This window comes from Euleptes europaea, chromosome 3 (genome assembly GCF_029931775.1).
Source record: "Euleptes europaea isolate rEulEur1 chromosome 3, rEulEur1.hap1, whole genome shotgun sequence".
Lineage (NCBI taxonomy): Eukaryota > Metazoa > Chordata > Lepidosauria > Squamata > Sphaerodactylidae > Euleptes > Euleptes europaea.
This window is the reverse complement of record NC_079314.1, coordinates 83,028,861-83,050,826: the sequence shown is the minus strand read 5'-3', so window position 1 is coordinate 83,050,826 and position 21,966 is coordinate 83,028,861. Positions and strand designations below refer to the sequence as shown.

Genomic DNA, 21,966 nt, shown 5'->3' with positions numbered 1-21,966 from the left:
AGTTCTGGAAGAAGTTCTCATAGCACCAGAGCTCTTAGGCCTTTCTTCAACTTTTCTTTAAATAAACCTATTTCCCTTCACTTCTGATGCTTAACATGCCCATTTTTACAGGACTCTTCTGTGAGAGTGTGAGAATTAATGCCTCATACAGGAAGACTTTAGAGCCTTTAAGGACATAAGTGACTGGGTGTGTTGCAAGAAGTTACTTACAGCCATGCCAGTCTGAAAGTAACATCCAAAAGCAAAGAATACAATCCACATAACAATCCACATATGACCAACCAAATGGCATGTAGAATTTCTCAGAACTCTTCATCAGGCTGAATGTTTATATAACACACATATATGTATGAGTTTGGAAAGGGAAGGGTATTTGCAGCTTATTTTGCATAAAAGATGTTTAGAGTCTAGATTTGATAAGACTTCCTTCTACACTGAAAGGGTTTTCCCTTTGAACAGCTGTTGATACAGCCATTGTTAGAGTTGCCAACCTCCAGGTGGGGCCTGGAGATCTCCTGAAATTGCAGCTGATCTCCAGACTACATAAATTGTTTATTTATTATTTATTTATTTTAAACATTATTCCACTCCTCCTGCGTTGGAAGGTGTACTGAATGGTATTATACCCTACCAATTTCCCTCCCCTCACTAAACCTCATTCTCCCAGGTTCCACCCTCAAATCTCCAGGTATTTCTGAACCCAGAGTTGGCAACCCTAGTAATTATATGATTGAGAAAAGAGCTCTTGCTGATTAGAAACAGAATAAGGAGAGAAATCAAAAGCAAACATTTCTTATATGACGGTGGTTTTCAAAGAATCCTGGGATATCTTAGATGCCTAACTGAGGTTCCTCAGAAAATCATGTGTGGTAACCAAGCTCCCCTGAAAGACAGCTTGTTTACCACTGTTGTTCTCCTGCAATGTGCAATCAGGTAGGACCGCTGGATATGTTCAATGATGAGCTTGGTTTATGTGGAATGACAATGAGGGAGTCCTAAACGTATTCTTTGTATGAATTCAGTTTGCATCTTGGAAAACCCTCTAGATTCTAGAATCATCACCCCAAACAGGTATGAAGCAGTTGTTTAGCAGATGAGTTTGCAAACTACTGTCATTTTTTTGTCTGATATTTAAACTATTAGATGAACAAGCAGACATAACACTGGCAATTTCTCAGTCCTGGCTAATGACCAGGACTGGGTTGTGGAACAGAAAATTCAGAGTTGCTCAGCCTTCCCTTCTCATGCATTCGTATTCATCCTTTTCACTTCAGTTAAATATTACTGTGAGGCAACATTGAGAATGGTTAATGCTAATTAAGATTCCTTCTTAGGGTTACTAAGTAGGTACCTATTCTGGGTAATGGAACCAGATTAACCATAGCTAAAGTCAGCAAGAGGAATTCACGTACAGAGGGGAAAGGGCTTAAAGATCACTGACTTGTTAGGTTTAGAAAAGGGCAAGAGTCCAGTAGCACCTTAAAGACTAACAAAAATATTTTCTGGTGGGGTATGAGCTTGTTAGGTTTAATTTTTCTTCTATTTAAAAGAAAAAATATATTTTCCAGTAGCAACTGAAAATCAAGATAGTTCTCTAGAAAATAGCATGTTGCTCCATAGCTAATTGTGTGTGAATTTTGGATTATTACTGATAGCTCCACACCCTTTTGTAGCTGTTCAGTTTGAGAGGAAACCTGTTGAAGTATCACGAGAAAAATCTTCAAATTGTGCGGCTTCGACAGAAAAGATTTACATCCGGAAAGATTTGCGCAGCCCGCTAACAGCAACTCCAACCTTTGTCACAGACAATGAAACAGCAAGGTATGCAGTGCTACATGAGATTAGATAGCTCTGTAACTGTTCTTGAAGAAATAAGCAAAAATATGTTTCTTTTTATTTCAGGTCAACAGGAATGCTGGAGTCTGGAATGTTTGTGAACATTCATCAGTCTGGAATAAAGAATGAGCCTGCAGTGCTAATGACTCAAGATAAGGTATAAGATTTATTTTAATTTAATTTAATTACATTATTTATAGTCAACCTTTCTCACTTGGACTCAAGGCAGATAACACAGAGTGAGTTAATATAGTCAATAGGATAGGACATTCAGTAAACTACAATGGTAATAGGGTTGTAGAACAAGTCAGAAATCTAAAAACAGAACTGAAGCATAGATATTAACATGACAAATTAAATGACGTAAAAACGATGCAAGCTAAACACGATAGTATAGTCTGCAGTCCCTAATAATTTATCCAAGTAACTTTGTGAATCATTTAGTACAGTGCCACTCTATTGCCTGCATAAAAAAGCTCTCTTGAATAATTCAGTTTTGCATAGTTTGCAGAAAGCCAGGAAAGCGGGAGCCTTCCTGAACTCCTTGAGCAGGCCATTCCACAAGATGGGGGCCACGATGGAGAAGGCACGTTTATGGGCAGTTGCTGATCTTGCCCATGTGCAGGTTGACACCTGCAAAATACCTTGCTTATATGAGCAAAGCTGTTGTGGCAGTGCGTAGGAGGAGAGGTGGTCTTGCAAATATGAGGGTCCAAGGCCATGAAGGTCTTTGTGATGGCCAGTACCTTAAATTTAGCCCAGTAACTGATAGGCCAGTGGAGTGAGTGTAGAATGGGGGTAATATATGTGCTTCATCTAGCTCCCAATAATACCTGAGCTGAGGCATTCTGCACCAGCTGGAGTTTCTGAACTGACTTTGAGGGCAGACCAATATATAGTGCATTACAGTTGCCTAGTCTTGATGTTACTGTGATGATCCAGGTGGTCATATCAGCCATATCAAGGTAAGAGGCCATCTTTTGGGCTAGGCTGAGTTGAAAGAAAGCCTTTTTTGCAGCTGCATTAACTTGCTTCTCCAGCAATAATGTTGGGTCCAGTTTAACCTCAAGGCTCTTAACTGAGTCAGCAAGGATTGGCTGAATTCCATCAACAGCATGAGCACAATGTCCTTCAAGGTTTCTGCCTTCCCAACCAGCATTCCCTCTGTCTTTTCAGGGTTTAGTTTCAATTTGTTCTCTCTTAGTCAATTTACCACAGCAGCCAGGCTTTGTTGGTTTCATACGTTGTAGGATTCAAGTTTTGTTAGGAGTGTGTGTGTTAAGTGCCGTCAAGTCGCTTCCGACTCATGACAACCCTATGAATCAATGTCCTCCAAAGTGTCCTATCCTTAACAGCCTTGCTCAGATCTTGCAAATTGAGGGCTGTGGCTTCCTTTATAGAGTCAATCCATCTCTTGTTGGGTCTTCGTCTTTTCCTGCTGCCTTCAACTTTTCCAAGCATGATTGTCTTTTCCAGTGACTCTTGTCTTCTCATAATGTGTCCAAAGTACTACAGCCTCAGTTTAGTCATTTTAGCTTCTAGGGTCAGTTCAGGCTTGATTTGCTCTATAACCCACTGATTGGACCATTGGATGACAATGGGAGTAAAGGAACTGTAAAGGAGGATAAAGCGTTTGCTGAAAAACTAAATCTTCTCATCTGTCTTCACTGCTGAAGATACAGGGCAGATTCCTTCTCCTGAACAGAGATTTTGGAGAGGGGAAAATGAGGAGCTGAGGCAAATGGTGGTAACAAGGCAGGAAGTCCTAGAACGTCTAGACAAACTGCAAACTAACAAGTCACTAACAAATCAGACGGTATTCATCCTGGAGTTCTTCAAGAACTCAAATGGGAAATTGCTGAATTTCTAACAAAGATATGTAATATGTCCCTTCGATCAGCCTCTGTACCAGAGGACTGGAGAATGGCCAGTGTAACACCCATTTATAAAAAAGGTTCCAGGGGGAACCCAGGAAATTACAGGCCAGTTGGCTTAACGTCTGTTCTGGGTAAATTAGTGGAAAGCATTATTAAAGATAGAATTGTCAAGAAGGGCAAGGTCTGCTGGGCAAAACCCAACATGGCTTCTGTAAGGGTAGGTCCTGTCTCACTAACTTATTAGAGTTTTTTGAAAGCGTCAATAAGCATGTGGACAGGAATGAGCCTGTGGATATTGTATATTTGGATTTCCAAAAAGCTTTTGACAATGTCCCCCACCAAAGACTGATAAGCAAACTTCATAGTCATGGGATAAGAGGACAAGTCCTCTTATGGATTGAGAGCTGGCTGAAAAATAGGAAGCAGAGAATAGGAATCAATGGTCAGTTCTCACAATGGTGGGATGTGAGCAGTGGGGTGCCTCAGGGATCTGTGTTCGGACCGTTGCTTTTCAACCTGTCCATCAGTGACCTGGAGTTGGGGTTAAACAGTGAAGTAGCCAAGTTTGCAGATGACACCAAATTATTTAGGGTGGTTAAAACAAAATTGGACTGTGAAAAGCTCCAGAAGGATCTCTGCATACTGGAAGAATGGGCATTAAAATGGCAAATGAGATTCAATGTGAGTAAGTGTAAAGTGATGCATATTGGGGCAAAAAATCCCAGCTTCACATATACACTGATGGGATCTGTGCTGGCAGCAACAGACCAAGAAAGGGATCTTGGGGTGGTAATGGATAGCTCAATGAAGATGTCAACCCAGTGTGCGGCTGCTGTAAAAAAGGCAAATTCTATGCTGGCCATAATTAGACGAGGAATAGAGAATTAAACTGCTGATATCATAGTGCCCTTGTAGAAATCTATGGTGAGACCACACTTGGAATACTGTGTACAGTTCTGGTCACCACACTTAAAAAAGGATATTACAGAGCTTGAGAAGGTGCAGAAAAGAGCAACCAAAATGATTACCATATATACTCGAGTATAAGCCGACCCGAGTATAAGCCGAGGCACCAAATTTTGCCTCAGAAAAGGGAAAACTGTATTGACCCAAGTATAAGCCAAGGGTCAATACTGCAGCACTCTAACATGGCGGCCGCCATTTCTAAATGGCGGCCGCCATTTTAGAGCGGGAGGATGATCTCGGCCCTGCCCCAGGTCGCCCTCCCGCCTGGGCTCCTGGGCCCTCAAGACCCACCCCAACCCCAGCACCATCCTACGGTGGGAGGGGGAAGAGCCCCTACTCACCGGGAGAGGCGATGCGCAGCAGGCCCGCTGATCAGCTGGCGAGTGGGAGGACCGGCCCTGGCCCCCGGGCTGGCCAGCCAGACAGGGCTGCGGGGAAATGTGGGACAGCGCGGTGGTGGTGGGGAGAAACCGCTGCTGCCACGCAGAAGGCACGCTGGGGTGGGGTGGGATGGGGGGGAAAGAAGCCGCCGCGCAGAAGGCGCGCTGGGATGGGGTGGGGTGGGATGGGGTGGAAAGAAACCGCCGCCACGCAGAAGGCGCGCTGGGATGGGGTGGGATGGGATGGGGTTGGGGGGAGAGAAACTGCCGCCACTGCGCAGAAGGCGTGCTGGGGTGGGGTGGGGTGGGATGGGGGGAAAGAAGCCGCTGCCGCCACGCAGAAGGCGCGCTGGGATGGGGTGGGGTTGGATGGGGTGGGGTGGGGGGGAAAGCAACCGCCGCTGCGCAGAAGGCGCGCTGGGGTGGGATGGGGGGAAAGCCGCTGCCGTCACGCAGAAGGCGCACTGGGATGGGGTGGGGTGAGATGTTGTGGGGGGGAAAGAAACCGCTGCCGCGGAGAAGGCGGGATGGGATGGAGTGGGATGGGGTGGGGAAAGAAACCGCCGCCTCTGCTGCGCAGAAGGCACACTGTGGGGGGGAAAGAAACCGCCGCATGGAAGGTTTGCAGGCAGGCGGTGGCAGCCCCCTCCATGAGCGCAGGAGGCCCAGGCGTGCGGGCAGGCGGCGGCGGTAAGTCCCCCTCTCCCTCCACCTACTGTATTGACCCGCGTATAAGCCAAGTTGGGCTTTTTCAGCCCTTTTTTTGGGCTGAAAAACTCGGCTTATACGCGAGTATATACGGTAGGGGACTAGAGCAACTATCCTATGGGGAGCGGTTAGGACGCTTAGGGCTGTTTAGCTTGGAAAGAAGGCGGCTAAGGGGAGACATGATAAAGGTCTATAAAATTATGCATGGTTTGGAGAGAGTGGACAGGGAGAAGTTTTTCTCCCTCTCCCATAATACTAGAACACGGGGTCGTCTGCTAAAGCTGGAGGGCGAGAGATTCAAAACAGATAAAAGGAAGTATTTTTTCACGCAACGCATAGTTAAATTGTGGAACTCCCTGCCCCAGGATGTGGTGATGGCTGCCAGCTTGGAGGGCTTTAAGAGGGGAGTGGACATATTCATGGAGGAGAGGGGTATTCATAGCTATTAGTTATAATGGATACTAGTTATGCTGCATACCTATTCTCTCTAGTATCAGAGGAGCATGCCTATTATTTTGGGTGCGGTGGAACACAGGCAGGATGGTGCTGCTGCAGTCGTCTTGTTTGTTGCTTCCTAGAGGCACCTGGTTGGCCACTGTGTGAACAGACTGCTGGACTTGATGGGCCGTTCTTATGATTTGTTTTTTTGGTGGCCAGGGTACCGGTAACACTCTCCTCCAACACCACATTTCAAATGATCTACTTTCTTCCTATCAGCTTTCTTCATTGCCCATCTCTCACACCCATACATAGTAACAGGGAATACGATGGCATGAATTAACTTAATCTTGGTGGCCAGTGACACATCCTTACTCTTAAAAATCTTTTCTAGCTCCTTTATGGCTGCCCTTCCCAGTCTCAATCTCCTTCTGATTTCTTGGCTGCAGTCTCCCTTTTGGTTGATGATGGAACCAAAGAATGGAAAGTCTTCAACAATTTCAATTTCCTCATTGTCAACCTTAAAGTTGTGTAATTCTCCTGTAGTCATACGTTTTGTCTTCTTGATGTTCAGCTGCAGTCCTGCTTTAAAAAAAATATATATATTGGTTTTTAATACAAATTTTCCATGTTAACAAACAACAATGAAAGTTATCTGAAAATCTAAATCATAACTAATATTATTGTAATTATTTAAGTACTTAATAAAATAAAAAATAAAGGAAAAATTTTTGACTTCCCCTTCACCTCCGTCCGCCTCTTAATAAAATGTTCTATCCCATCGTGATATGATCTGATCTTAATTATTCTTATATCTCAGTTAAATTTCAATTACAATAATCTGTTAATATAATTAATTACACTTCTTTATATTAATAGTGTCGTCTAGATCAGATTAAAAAGTACTCTTCCAATTTCCCCAGCCCTAATTCAAATTCACAATATCTCATCCAAGCCTCCCATTCCCCCATAAATCGTACATTGTCTTTTTGGTTTAAAGTAGCTGTAAGTTTTGCCATTTCCACCAGTTCAAACATTTTCATAATCCAGTCTTTTTTCCCAGGGATCTGCCCCTTTCCATTTTGAGCTGCAGTCCTGCTTTGACACTCTCTTTTAACTTTCAGCAGTAGTCGTTTCAAGTCTTCGCTATTGTCTGCCAGTATTGTTAGAAATAGTGATTAAATTTTACCAGATGTCTTTGTATTGGTAAAGTTGCTACTATTCAAACCTGTAAAAACATTGAAAAATGTATACAGTGTTTGTGGAGGGATCAAGACAGAGACAAGACAGGAATCTCTTCTTCCCTTACCCATCTCACCTTGTTACATGATATCGACCCCATCAGCCAACATATCTTGCTATCTGTTGAGTGTGATGTGTGTGGAATATTATCCTTGGAATAAAGCCAGTGCCGTTCTATATGATTGCAGCTGTATTAAACCACAGTTGGGGAGAAGCATCTACATTCCACTACATACTTGATATCAAAGGAAGTGGAAGTAGAAGCCTGAATCAAAGCCCCCCTGAAAAATTCTGGGAGTCATTCCAGATGATCCATTTGGCAGCTGTCCCAATAAGTGGAGCAGAGTGGGGAAAATGAAGACAAAGTTGGTTGTTCAGAGCCCTGAAAATGGCATCAAGGCAGTTTGAGTGAGTTCATAGTGGTTTTATCCCTGAAGTTATCACACTTTCCTTGTCTTGTATCTAATACTGGAAGAAGAAAATACCTATGCTGGAAATAGTAGAAACTATAATAAATGGCAGCACATGGCTTCAAAGATAATATAATGTGAAATATACCAACTGGAAAAGAAAACAATATTATAGAATATCTATTTTTTTGGAAAATCCAAAACACAACATATATTAATAAACACTGTGTTGAAAGCCACACAGAAACCTCACTAGGTCTGAAATAACAAAAAAATGTATATATACAGATTGCTTTTAACAACAAAATATGAACAACATACCGTATTTTTCGCTCCATAGGACGCACTTGACCATAAGACGCACCTAGTTTTTAGAGGAGGAAAACAAGAAAAAATCTTGTTTTCCTCCTCTAAAAACTTGTCTCATGGAGTGAATGCCGGCTGGGCGCGTGCGCATCGGGACGGCGCGAACCGGCGTTTCCCGCCCCGCCGGCCAGCTGGGAGGCAGCCGGGGCCGTACAGAGCCGGCTGGGCGCGTGCACGTCGGGACGGCATGAGCCGGCGCACGTGCCCAGCCAGCACTGTGCAGCCCTGCCTGCCTCCCAGCTGGCCGTCGGGGCGGGGAACGCCGTCCCGACGCGCACACGCCCAGCCAGCTCTGTGCAGCCCCGCCCGCCTCCCAGCTGGCCGTCGGGGCGGGGAACGCCGGCTCGCGCCATCCCGACGCGCACACGCCCAGCCGGCTCTGTGCAGCCCCGCCCGCCTCCCAGCTGGCCGTCGGGGCGGGAAACGCCGGCTCGCGCCGTCCCGACGCACACACACACAGCGGGCTCTGTGCAGCCCCGCCCGCCTCCCAGCTGGCCGTCGGGGCGGGAAATGCCGGCTCATGCCGTCCTGACGCGCAAGCGCCCAGCCGGCATTCACTCCATAAGACACACAGACATTTCCCCTCACTTTTGAGGAGGAAAAAAATGCGTCTTATGGAGCAAAAAATACGGTAAATTCAATAATTATTTCTGTGGCCTTAACAAAGGCTCATGTATACTCAAGAATTATAGTCCATGAAAAATCACGAAGAGACTAAGAAAGGTCCAAGGTGGGTCTATCACAAGTACGCGTTTCGGAATCCAATCCTTCCTCAGCTTGGCGACCACAACAATGTTTAAAGAGACCAATAATAATGTCTTCTAAAAATAATGATAATCATAATAATAATAAGGCTTATCAAAATGGCTACAGTGACAACTTATGAGTGTTGAGAATACATTTGTAACAACATGAATGCAATTTCAAAAATAAGACTGCTTACCACTGCTTTTCAAAAAGTCCAAAGAATCTTCAAAAGGAAATTCACGGGAACAATTTTTCCTATGGTACAATGAAGCTAATCAATAAGGCTAATGTTAAAAATGAGCCAAAGATTGAACAACTCTCCATACTAAAAATGAAGTCTTACCCCATATGAAAGGGATCTAGAAAGAGTAATCAACCCATTCAGAAGTCAGTATTCTTCGAAGTGAGAACAGGAATGCAGGGACAAACTCAAATACACACAGCTGTGAGAAACATTTCTCAAAAGGATCCAACTGATTAAAGTGACCACGTTACAAAAAACAAGAGAGGTCAAATTCTGTATTTAAGCCACTAGGGGCTAACGTTTTAAAAAGAAAAATGAAGCGTCTCTCCTGGCAATTGAGAATCTTCTTAACATCTTGTGCCTGGTATGCTTTAGGCTGGTATTGCCAAAGAACAAAGAATTTGAGATAGTGGTCACTATGACCATGAGAGACAAAATGGCTGACAATTGGTGCGTCCTGAGTTCGAGCCCTTATCCTTGCACGATGTTCACCAATGCGTAAGCGTACTTGGCGTAAGGTACAGCCAATGCACATTTTTAGAACTGGGCAAGAACACAGAAGGGCATAAACAACGCAGGCTGATGCACAGTTAGAAAACTGTTTAAGAGTGTACACAAATTTACCACCATCAGCAGTGACCTGCTTAACAGGTAGGCTGTACGGGCAGGCGGAACATCCATTGCATTTAAAATGACCATGTGCAATGATCTTAGATTTCCTGGGTAGCACGTCGGTTTTAATAAGATGATCCCTCAGAGCAGAGGTTTTTCTTAAGCCTAAAATAGGAGGAGAATCACAGCCCGGTAGGTGATTGTTGACATGCCAATGCCTCTGAATAATCTTTTTAATATCATAAGAGAGATGTGTATAGGTGAAAGAAGCTGTCAGTCTCTTGGGAGTTTGTGAATCAGATTTCGGAGACAAAAGCTTAGAACGATCAAGAGACATTGCTCTCTGGTAAGCTCCCCTGAGAACAGGCTCAGGGTAAGATCTGGAACGAAGATTCTGTGTTAGAAGTTGTGCTGCTGTTGCAAAATCTTCAGAAGTAGAAGAGTTGCGCTTCAAGCGTAAGTATTGGCTGTAGGGGAGGTTCTTACATAAGTGTTCAGAATGATGAGAGAGAAAATGTAAACCCCCTCCTGTGTCGGTGGGCTTCCTGTATGGTTTGATTGCAATGGTGTTACAACTGGTGCAAAAAGTAAGTACGTCTAAAAAGGAAATGGAGGTATGATGCCAACTGCCAGTAAACTTTAAATGTGGATTCAAAGTATTAATCTGTAGTAATACTTGTGAGTAAGACTCAGAAGATTTGCATAGGAGATACGGATCATCCACAAACCTGCGGTAAAGGACCACGTGCTGTTGGAAAACTGAAGTAGGAGGAAGAAGATATTCCTCCTCAAACCATACCATGTACAGATTGGCAATAGAAGGTACAGATTGGCAATAGAAGGTGCCTGGCAGACTATCTAAATTACTGCCCCATTTATCCACTCTTAGATTGCCTTGGCTTAGAAATAGCCTAGGTACAACTTGCACATATGGGGTTTTTTAGTAGTTGTCCACAGCTGGCACTTCTAACAATCACAAATGGGAATTGTGCTGGAGCCTTGCTCCCCAGCCATCACCTCTGCTTGACAAATCATGATCCCATCAGCCTTACATTGCTTTGTTAGCTTCTTGTTTTGTTCTGCTGCTCAGTGACTGGTCAGGGCCTTTCCTTGCTCATATAATTTTCTGTCCCTATCTGTAGTCATCTGTGAAACAAGCACTTCCTGTGCGGTGACTCCAAACTCTATACGTTTCTGTCCTTTTCTTGCTTCTTGACTGACAAGCCCCGCTGTTTGGCCTCGTGTGCCCACAGAGCTTATTTCAGCTGCTGTCACAGAGCTGACCTGTCTGCAGTTGTTTATAGCAGCTGATTAAGGAATATTTTTGCTTTCACTTTTACCCCATACGGTATGGTGCCAAGGGTCAACTGGGCAGGCTGGCAGCAGACTTGTATGTTAAAATGCTGATCTGCACCAATCGCAGAGAAAGCACAGATTGGAGGGGTAATCTGATTTCAACAGCAAAAGAGACAGACTGCAGGGAGATAACCTGAGCTTAAGGGGAAGATTTCATATTCTTCACACTCGTGCATTTTTAAAACAGACAGGCCCCTCTCCATCTGCCTCTTTCTCTGTGATTAAGGTAGATCCCAGTTTCAACATTGTCACATCACATTTGGCCTTAAGTGGACATTTTAAAAATAATATGCAAATTTAATTCAGTTTGTACTTCAGTTTTATAAGCAGAAACCCTAATCAGTTACCTGCCATCTGCCTTGAGAACCTGTGTTAATATTTTACATACTAGCTTATTTCAGTTATTTAGTTTTCTCCTACCTGCATCTCATTCTGGACAGACTTTACTACCATTGTTTATTTTCCAGTAAGGCCTTTTTAATTCATTTACATATTTCATGTAATTTGATCAGGATGAGTTAAAAGAAGATGTGTGGGCAGAAGAAGACATTTTTTAATCAGTTATTTGCAGTATTCTGGTAGCTTCTTGTACATTTTTGTCTGTATCTTGTAAAAACCATCAATCGATAAATTTATGAGAAGATTCTACATAACACGATTTCTCTTATCAGTAGGGGCAAGTAATTAAGAATAATAAAACCTACCATAAACTTTCAGATGCTTTTGGTAAATCGCACCGTTTATGCCTGTGGCTGTGTTTCTTTAATTATGTGCTGTAAGTTCCACAGAACTACTTAGTGTAAAAGGAAGTTGAAACTTTTGTATCTTTTTTCCTTAGATTGAGACATGTCAGGGAGATTTAAGTACACTGGCAAATGTGGTAACGTCATTAGCAAGTCTAAGCAAGTCTAAAGAAATGTCTCAAAGTAGTCCTGACCTATCTGTAATAGAAAGCTTAAGCAATGGAGATGCATCATTGTCTGAACTGCAGCAAGATGAGCATGCAAATACTGATGTTTCAAGGTAAGCAACAGTGGAATCTGAAACTATAGATCAGGGTGTCAAAGATAAGGCCCGGAGGCTGGATCCGGCTCCTTGAGAGCTCTTATCTGGCCTGCGAGACAGCTGTCTCCCCCACTCTTAATCTGGGCTAGTGTGGCATGGCCCAGCCTGACCAAGTGGCATTATGTCATATCCAGCCTTCGTTACTATTGAGTTCTATACCCCTGGTATAGATGTTCTGAGGACAAACATGGGAAAATGGGGATTTGAATCTCAGTCTCTCAGATCCTAATCTGACTCACTTAGCCACTACTCCACACTGACTTTCAAACCATGTACATAGTTAAGCATTCACAGATGTTTGCTGTGTAAAAGTGTGTAGTCTAACTAGAACGGATGTCCTTCCAACTCGGATTGGGATCAGAGGCTCCCAAACAGCAGTTTTAAGTCAGGATGGAGATTACAAACTCAGTGCACACTCACATGGAATTGCACTGTATTTCTGTACCTAGCTAGCAAATAGCAAGCTAGTGATAGAACTTAAATCTGGTGTTTCTTGTTTCAGGGCATTTGATACTCTTGCAAAAGCTTTGAATCCTGGAGAAAGTGCTTCATGCCAGAGCTCTGCAGAAAGTATGGAAGCCAGTGCACGTCTCGTTGGTGAAGAAGCAAGCATTAATATTGTTGAAATAGAGGGCCCACTTCTCAGCGATGCCCATGTAGCTTTCAGGGTACTTCAAAATACACCTTTATTTATAACCATTACAGCACTTAACCTCTGTATAGATGCTTTTAAAATCTCAGTAATATGAATTTTAAAGAAATAATTATCGTTTATTACTGATGTTTAAGATGTCAGCTAATATGTATGCAGACTGCAACTTGAGTAGTAGAGTGTTTCTTGTATATGAGATACGTAAATCCTGCTCTCTCAAAACCATTCAGAAGCAATAGCATAAAATTATTGTAAAAAAAGAATTCAGTATAAATTTGAAAAAATAAAGACACAACAGAAATGTAATAACGAATGTATCCTTACACTACATAAAACTAGGTAGTGTGGTGGCTTTGGGGACCGATTTGGTGAACTGCAAAATGAGATGCCACATTGTGAATTATTCATCGTAGGATGTTTATGATTTTCCCAAAGCAAATCCTAGCATTCGGTCTTACCATTCACCCTTCATTATCGTTAAGTGGCAACTGCTTTCACATATCACAAATCAAATCAGAGATTCCGGTTCTTAATCCAATATTGTTGTTTGTGTAATGCTAGGGTGAGCATATACTGTTGGAAAAGAATTTGCCTAATAATAAATAGAAGAAAGACTTTGGGAGAAAGAGACTGCTTTAGATTTGGCTTAGAGGAGGCAAGACGATTGTAGAAATGTGGAATGTGCTTTGGGTAGAACGTGCTTTGGGTAGAATAAGGACAGGAGGTGCAGCAGTTGTAGTAAAATGCAAAGGTGTAACTGAGGGGGAAATGTTTGATTTTATTAACAATAGCTAAGCACTCAAAAGTTCTGCCAGTAGCTAATAATTGTGGGAAGAAGACCACATATTGATGAAACTGAACGAAAAATACGTCAAAATAGCAGGCATTGTTTCTCTGCACATTCACAGCTTCATTTCTCAGAGATGTTTGTAACTCATACTAGTAAATCCAGACTAGCACATCCATTTTTAATCAAGCCCTATTTTGCTTGTTCACTGAGTTTGTAGTAATCATGCAAGAAAATACTGGAGAAGCAAAGTCCAGCTGATCATCTAAGGTTCAGCTGCAGAGAAACTGGAAGTACATCCCCTTTTGAATCAGGCCTTCCCTGATCAGAAGACAATCTTGGGATCCAAGCAGTAACCTTTTATTGAAGGAATAGAATTTAAATTACATTTGCATATTTTTTATTGCAAGTTACTTGTTTATCTACAGAGATGAATTGTAGTAAATGAAGATAGTCATGCAGTTTTTCAGTCTTGTATCTTCTATATTGTAACACTAAAACTTTTGTTATTTTATTTGCAAATTTTAATATTAAATTGCTGATAAGATATAATTTATTTGAGACACAAGATGATTAATGTCTAAATACACCTCTTTCGTGGCAGCTCACCATGCCTTCTCCTATGCCTGAATACCTGAATGTTCATTATATTTGTGAATCCGCATCTAGATTGCTCTTTTTATCTATGCACTGGGCACGGTCCATTCCTTCCTTTCAAGCTCTAGGGTGAGTATTGAAAAGTTTATTTAATACAGTTAGCGTTTCAGAAATATATTCCTCTTAGTATCCTATGCAATGCAAAATATTTAGATTGTGCTATTTCATCTTGTGTAAATTTTATATTGCTTCTGCACTACACATGTATAATAAGCATTTTATGTACATAAGAAGATCTGCATGTTTCCAGAACGCTGTGTTATGTATATCTTACTGTTTTTAGATTTGTCAGTAGTGGCATAAATTCTTTCAAGAAAACTAGCTTGACTTTCCTAGTGTTCAAGCAAGTCATGATTATATTGTTAGTATTGTATTTTGATGGCCGAACTAGGCTGGAGTTCATGTTCAAATTTATGATTTGATTCAGTATGCCTTAAGAACAGCAATAACAAAAAAGATTTAATGAAAGAGCCTTCTCCCAGCAGTCTCTCACATCCAGTATGTGCAGGTTCATTATCTGCTCCCAGTGGTACTATGAGAGTCATAATGGAGAAACTGAGATAAAGAGGGCATCTTAGAAGTTCTGTGCAATTTTCCTATTGGGTATTTTTAACTAGAAAAATGTAATTTAATCCTCTTTAATCCCCACACAAACCTTGAAGAAAAATATAGTTGTGTTTTTATTTTTAAACTCAACATGCTTGGTTCCAGCAAGTTTCAGATATTGGCACTCATGTTAAATAAACACATTAACTAAACATTCAGATACCTGCATGCAAAGGATTCTCATACTCTTCTCTGACTAGGGAATTTTCTGAATGGGCATGCATTTAATACTTTATATGTATATGCCAATAATGTAATTTTCATGGTGAAAAAGTTCTTAAGAGCATATTGAAACTGTTGAGTTCACTATTGTGTAGCCATTTAAGTTTTCATTCATATTGTTTTGTTCTTTTTTGTTCTTAGGCAAGACAACAGCATATCATTAGTGAAAGCCTGCTGGAATGAACTCTTTACTCTTGGTCTTGCACAGTGTTCACAAGTAATGAATGTAGCAACTATATTAACTGCATTCGTTAATCACCTTCATAATAGCTTACAGCAAGGTAAGATGCACCTTTACAAGCATGAGAATTTGCTTGACATCATTGTTCACTCTTAAAGGCCTAGTTAATAGTGCTGTATAAATAATATCAAGTTGATAGGTGATCTCTAAATAAGCCTCTCTCCAGTTTTAGGGTTATAAAACTCACAAATCTTTTTTCTGCCACATAGTGCCAAGGCAGTGTATACTTCTGAAGGAATGGTGTGCATAAAGTGTAGGTGATAGTTTTTGACATTCTTTGCTGTACCCTCTCTTGCACAATGTAATTAGGAGTTCTACAAAATTATTTTAAAATGTGGCCTTCCCTGAAAGCTTACATCATAAGTGTCTTTCATGATCAGCAGAGACTCACCCAGACTCAGTAGTGCTCCTTTTGCAAGGAGCAAAGTCCACACAGGTATCTACATGCATGCATGCAGTTCACCTGGCTGCTTTGGCCCTTTAAGAAATGGAGCTGAGCTGTGCCTCTGCCAGAGGTCAGTTACACCAGGGCTGCGCTGGTCTGGCTGTCTTACCTTGCCCAAGGCCAAAGCTCCCCCCTCTAGGTTCCTCTTCCTTCCTTCTACAGTTAACTAGGTTTTTTAATGCTTAAACAATTCAGCTGTAGCTTAAATCAAACTTTAAATTAATCTTTATTAAAGACATGACACTATTAAACCAATTAGGCAACCTCTAAGAGAATCGTTTACATTTGAATTGTTTTATATTAACCAGATAAGCTGTCAGCAGATAGAGGAAAGCTTGTGATGGAACATATCTTCAAACTGCAGGAGTTCTGCAACAGTATGGTAAAGCTTTGTCTGGATGGTTATGAATACGCTTACTTGAAAGCAATTGTCCTCTTCAGCCCTGGTATGTAAAAACTTGAGATCTACAGCCTTTGACCTTATTCTGATAGTATCTGAGAATATTTGGTCTGCTGAAAAATTGCCCTCTACATAAAATCTTATATGGCTGACATTCTGGGTAAACTTCTTGACTGCTTAAAATGAATAGGTTTTGTGTGCTATTTTTAATAAAGATTGCACTTTTTGAGGATGTGAAACTTAGTTTGCATATGACTGATATTAGTGAACCTTGCAGAAGCAGCTTCACAGGACCAGGCAGGCATGTCCTAACTCGCTTGGCACTTTCAGCACAAGATGGGATCTCAGTGTTCAGTGTTTTTTAAAACATTCATTGTTGCAGAATAAATTGTTCATTTCCCTGATGTTCAGAAGTCACAATGCTTTAAAGGAGAAAATTCAAAATATCAGATGTTCTTATCTCTAAATCAGCGTTGAGATTTTGAAGGACTGAAATTGTTTTGACCTTTGAGTAGTAGTATGACAGACCGGAGGCTGTCCTGCCCCTGAATGGAAGAACAGTCGCTCAGCTAAGCCTGTGGGAGTGCTGCTCCAGCATCCAGTCACCTTTTATAGGGGGGCGGGGATGTAACGTTGGAGGGGAAGCACAGCAGGGGTTCAGATCTGCTTCAGGGAGAGTGCAGTGATAGTTGAGGGTCTGGCTCCACAAAAGAGCAGATAGAAGGGTAGCTCTGCCTGGTAGCTTGTCAGGGTGGTTTAACTCTACCTCTGGTAGAGGGCAGAATACCCCAGTCATGAGCCTTGTCTGTGGTGATGAGCAGACCTTGTACTGTTCAGTCTGGCTCTTGAGAAAGGGCAATCTGGGGTAGGTGGAATCGTGGGTGGGTGAAAGGATCCAGCCTAGTGGCTTGTCTGCGAAAGAATGATTGCACCTGTAAGCAGTAAAGAGAATTCAAACCACACACTGAAGCCACAACTGGCTTTAAATTATGTGCCTCAGCCAGGTTTCTCCTCTGACTAATTGGAGGCTTGTGCTGCTGATCTGTTCTTTAAAACCAACCTGAAAATAAAGAATTCTTTGTATTTTTTTTATATGCAACTCCTGCCTCAGTGATCTCCGCACACTACTTGCTTACCACATAATGATCCTCATGGCAGCGAACCCAAAGACGTTATACTGGCTACCCTATGAACACATTATAACTGAGGGGAAGGTTTACAGTTTAAAACAAACCTGGTTCCCCACAATGACAAGATGCTGTGTGGGTCCCCTCAGTCGGTAGAAAAAGCCAGTCACAAGTAGTTCCATCTGACTTTTAGTCACTGTAGCTGGCAGATAATCCACCCAAAATCCAGAATCCAGTTAGGGGCATATAAAATTTAAGGGAGACGACATTTGGCCTAGTAGTTGACAGTCCTTTAAAGAAATAATATTTCAACAGAAGGATACGTGTAGTGTATTTTGCAGTATTATACACCAGAGCCAGAAACTGGTGTAAATAATCATACATCTAGATAGTACTGCATTGGAACTATGTGATCTCTTTTATCTGGTCAGTTCGAAGAAAAAATGTAAAAAGTGAAGCAAATAATGCCCTTGTAGTTTTACTTTCTGCCCTGACCTGGATGGCCCAGGCTAGCCTGACCTCGTCAGATCTCAGAAGCTAAGCAGGGTCAGCCCTGGTTAGTATTTGGATGGGAGACCACCAAGGAATACCAGGGTTGCTGTGCAGAGGAAGGCACTGGCAAACCACCTCTGTTAGTCTCTTGCCATGAAAACCCCAAAAGGGGTCGCCATAAGTCGGCTGCGACTTGAAGGCACTTTACACACAAAGCAGTTTCAGTGAGGGAGAGGTGGCAACCTCACCAGTCAAGTGCCAGAGGTGGTAGCCCCACAAGGGCTAGAAGGCAGCCTTCAGTCAGGCACACCTCACCTGGAAGTAGAAATGGGTCGACAGAAGGAGGTGAAGCAGCAAGAGCAGGGTCCATCACCAGCATGGAGAGTGCCAGGAGGCAGGAAGAAAAAAGAACAACTGAGAGGGATGGAGAGATTCAGGCAGATGGAGCAGGAGGATGAGCAGAGGAGGTGGAAGAAAGGGAAAGAAGACAAGAACAGAGGGGCAAAGAGAAAGAAAAGGGGCTAAGAAATGTAGAGAAGGAGGAAGGGACTGGCTGGAGAGCAAAGGAGATGGCCTGACAAAAGCCACTTTTTCCTGGCCAGACTTACCTGAAGAGGGGTATGGTACCATCCACGTCTTTTATTATGTTTTAATGGAAGCTCTGTTTTAGAGCACGCGGACATACATACACACAAGGTTTTAAGTGTTTTTAAAATGACATTTTATTGTTCCAGTAACATTGCTTGAATTTTCTGGTTCTTAACAGGTCCTGCACAATGAAAATAACAGAATCTGTTTGCATTTGGGGTGGTTAGAGACTGAATCTTACGGTGTTTTAGTTTGTTGCCAACTTTTTATATGTCCTGTATTCAGAGCATATCTAACAATAGATTTGTTTTAGATCATCCAGGCTTAGAAAATGTTGTACAGATTGAAAAATTTCAAGAAAAAGCATATAAGGAGTTTCAAGATTATGTAACAATAGTATATCCAGATGATACCTACAGGTATGTGACTTCTATATAAATGTCTTTACTTTAAAAATGTGGGTTTTTTCAGTTAGGTAACTGGAGAAGGATAATGCCACTTCTGTATACTGGGTGCCGCATGAGCAGTAGTTCTGAGTCTTACTTTCTAATTATAATGGAGAATCCTAAAATAGCAGAATCATTACTGTGTGTAGTCAGATTAAAGTCAATAGGACTGTACACAGAAATGAAATAAATGACCTGATTATGTGTAAGCCATTGCTCTGATGCAAGAATTTCTAGGACTGAGTACCCGGCCCCCATTGGTATGACAGCACAAATGGTACTTTTGCACATATTCACGGGCTTGGGGCCTGTTCAGATGTTTCATGCCATGAAAGTCAAGCCTGTAAGAAGTTCTCTTACTGCACAGAAAAGATAGGTTTGATTCAGGCCATACTGCACAGTATCTCCCTGTTGCTGTGATAGAATATCCCAGTTCTCTTAGTGAGTGAGGGAGATAATGTTGTTTAAAACTACACAGTACAGTTTAGACATTATTTTGTTGCTTTGATTCCCCGAGGGGCATTCATAATCCCAAGAACCTTACTTGGTTGAGTTTTCTCTGTGCCAAACAACACTGAAACAGGCACCAAACCCTCACTCTGCTGCTAGTGTGGGAATGCTTTTACCTCCTGCCATAATGCAAAAGGGCCATTGCTTTACTGTGGTGGAAAGGGGTAGATTTCCTCTATCTCTATTATGCTGTGCTTGTAAACTTCTCAGTAAGTTTGGCTGCCTGCTATTGGAGACAGTGTTGAACCTGTAAAAGGATCTTTACCCTGATCCAGCAAATAATTCTTGTATTTTTATGCTTGTATGGAATCTGGCCCATTTAAGTTGCAAATGCTGGTGCAAATATACGCTTACCAAACGTAATATTAACAAAGTGTATACAGGTTGAGTATCCCTTATCTGGACTTCTTGGGACCAGAAGTGTTCTGTATTTCGGATCTATCCATATTTTACAATATTTGCATGTACATAATGAGATATCTTGGGGATGGGACCCAAGTCTAAACACAAAATTCATTTATGTTTTATATATACTTTGTACACATAGCCTGAATGTAATTTTAAACAATATTTTTAAAATAATTTTGTGTACATTGAACCATCAGTGGCACTGCTGAGGGCCTGTGAGTAATACCTGCATGCCAGCTCAAAACGTCCGGTTTTCAGATCAGTCTGGATATCGGATGTCCAGATAAGGGATACTCAACCTGTAGTCGGTAGAATGCTGGGCAGAGTTGCTTGTCTCCTGCCTGGAATAAGGATGATCAACTGCTGAATCAATAAATCTTGGCTTAATTTTGCAGCAGATTCATAACATTTCATGTACAACATTTGAAAAATGTTACTTGATTGGCTAACTAAATGCATCCTCACTTTAAAATAACAACAAATCTACATACATAAAATGCCTATTAACTTTACACCATCAAAAATATGAATAATAGTTTAACATGTAGTAATTTATAACTGAAAAACCTTTTACTTTTGTTTTTTTTTCTAATTAAACACCAATAAATAATCAAATATTTATTTTGCATGTAAAATTGTGCCACCCTTTTGTCAAATCTATCTTCCAGACTGTCTCGGTTACTTCTCAGATTGCCTGCCCTGAGATTGATGAGTGCTGCTATCACAGAAGAATTGTTTTTCGCAGGACTAATTGGAAACGTTCAAATAGACAGCATCATACCATATATTCTACGAATGGAGACTGCAGATTACAACACCCAAATAATTGGTCATGCTGTATAAATGTTGAACCACGGATTCTATACCATGGCAATCATGGGGATGTAAATGTACATTTATCTCCAAGAGATAACAAGAAGCTTTCCTGTGCAGTTAATAAGAAGAAAAATAGAAGAAGGTGCAACTTTCTCTCTTCCTGTACATTTGGGAAACACAGCAGAATAGATTGATACAGGATGACTTACTTTTTATCTGGTTTTCAAGAACTTGTAAATTACTTAGAATCTAATGAAAATCAAGAGTAGTCCATCCTATTTTTGTAGTTTAGCTGTATCTGGAACACTGACAATAAAAACTCCAGACAAATGTACGACACTTGGTTTTTGGTGGGGGGAGCAACTTCACAAAAGACATTTCAGCTTGATGTTTTAGAAAAAAAATAAATTAACTTTCTTCCCAATGTTGTGCTTTTGGTATCTTGTTTCTACAAATTCACTTTTGTCAGTTTAGATGTAAGTCTGAAATCCTGAGCAAGCCAACTTATTTTCTGATGTCACAGCTTTAGGATTTTTGGATATCTTTCAGCTACTTTCAATAGAATTTAAAATTTTTGTTCAACAAACTGGGCAGGTTTTAAAAAATTGAAGGGAAATCACAAGATGACTGTGAAATTGGCTTGACATTTTTAGCACTCCAAAGTAATTGCTATATTATTTGGATTAATCTAGGTAACCACTAGCTGTCATGTTCAGTTATCTGCTAGTGTTATGATTTAGAAAGTATTACAGATCCTTCAGTGACATCAAGTTTTATTGTGTGCTATTACCTAAGTGCTGCCATATACTCTATATAGGTTATCAGTGCCAACTCTCTTCCTTTTAGTCAGGTATCCCCATTCACAGCTAAGAATTAAATTGACTAATGTTGGAGGTTCCCTTTAACCCAAATGTTTGAGCCATCACACGCCAATATAGTACCACTACTGGATCTCCTCTATCAGTCTTTACCCCTCTACAAGGTTTAGATAAATTCTCAACCAATGCAGTTCTTGTATGAAGGGGGGAATTGTCAGAATTTTTCAGTAGTGCTATTTACAACAATAAAAGAGTGAATAAACCAATGATGGAATTTCTGTGCATTCTGTTTTCCTGAACAGTAATGATCACAAAATCCTCATTAAAAATTTTACATTTCATGATGTTTGCTGCTGAATGCCTAAAGTCTTTGAATTTTTCCCCCAAGGCACTTTTGATTATTAAAGGTTGTTTGTTAATTACCATATAATGAAGTTAACCTTGCACCAACATAAAATATTAATTTACTGGTATCAAGGGTTGCCACGTAGCTTTTTAAATATT

At 41.3% G+C, this 21,966-nt stretch overlaps 1 protein-coding gene across 3 annotated transcripts in view; it reads left to right on the top strand.

The window, feature by feature from the left end:
- NR2C1 (nuclear receptor subfamily 2 group C member 1) overlaps positions 1 to 20,970 on the top strand; it is a 34,049-nt gene extending 13,079 nt beyond the window's left edge. For 2 of the 3 annotated variants that reach the window (XM_056847091.1, XM_056847090.1), the window contains exons 7-15: positions 1,656 to 1,821; positions 1,903 to 1,993; positions 12,021 to 12,205; positions 12,750 to 12,915; positions 14,291 to 14,412; positions 15,313 to 15,452; positions 16,166 to 16,303; positions 18,778 to 18,883; positions 20,497 to 20,970. In XM_056847091.1, the coding sequence (XP_056703069.1) occupies positions 1,656 to 1,821; positions 1,903 to 1,993; positions 12,021 to 12,205; positions 12,750 to 12,915; positions 14,291 to 14,412; positions 15,313 to 15,452; positions 16,166 to 16,303; positions 18,778 to 18,883; positions 20,497 to 20,671 (1,289 nt within the window). In that variant the 3' untranslated portion in view covers positions 20,672 to 20,970. The remainder of the gene's footprint in view (positions 1 to 1,655; positions 1,822 to 1,902; positions 1,994 to 12,020; positions 12,206 to 12,749; positions 12,916 to 14,290; positions 14,413 to 15,312; positions 15,453 to 16,165; positions 16,304 to 18,777; positions 18,884 to 20,496) is intronic. The other variant, XM_056847092.1, reaches the window with a different exon arrangement.
- Positions 20,971 to 21,966: the final 996 nt, after the last annotated feature.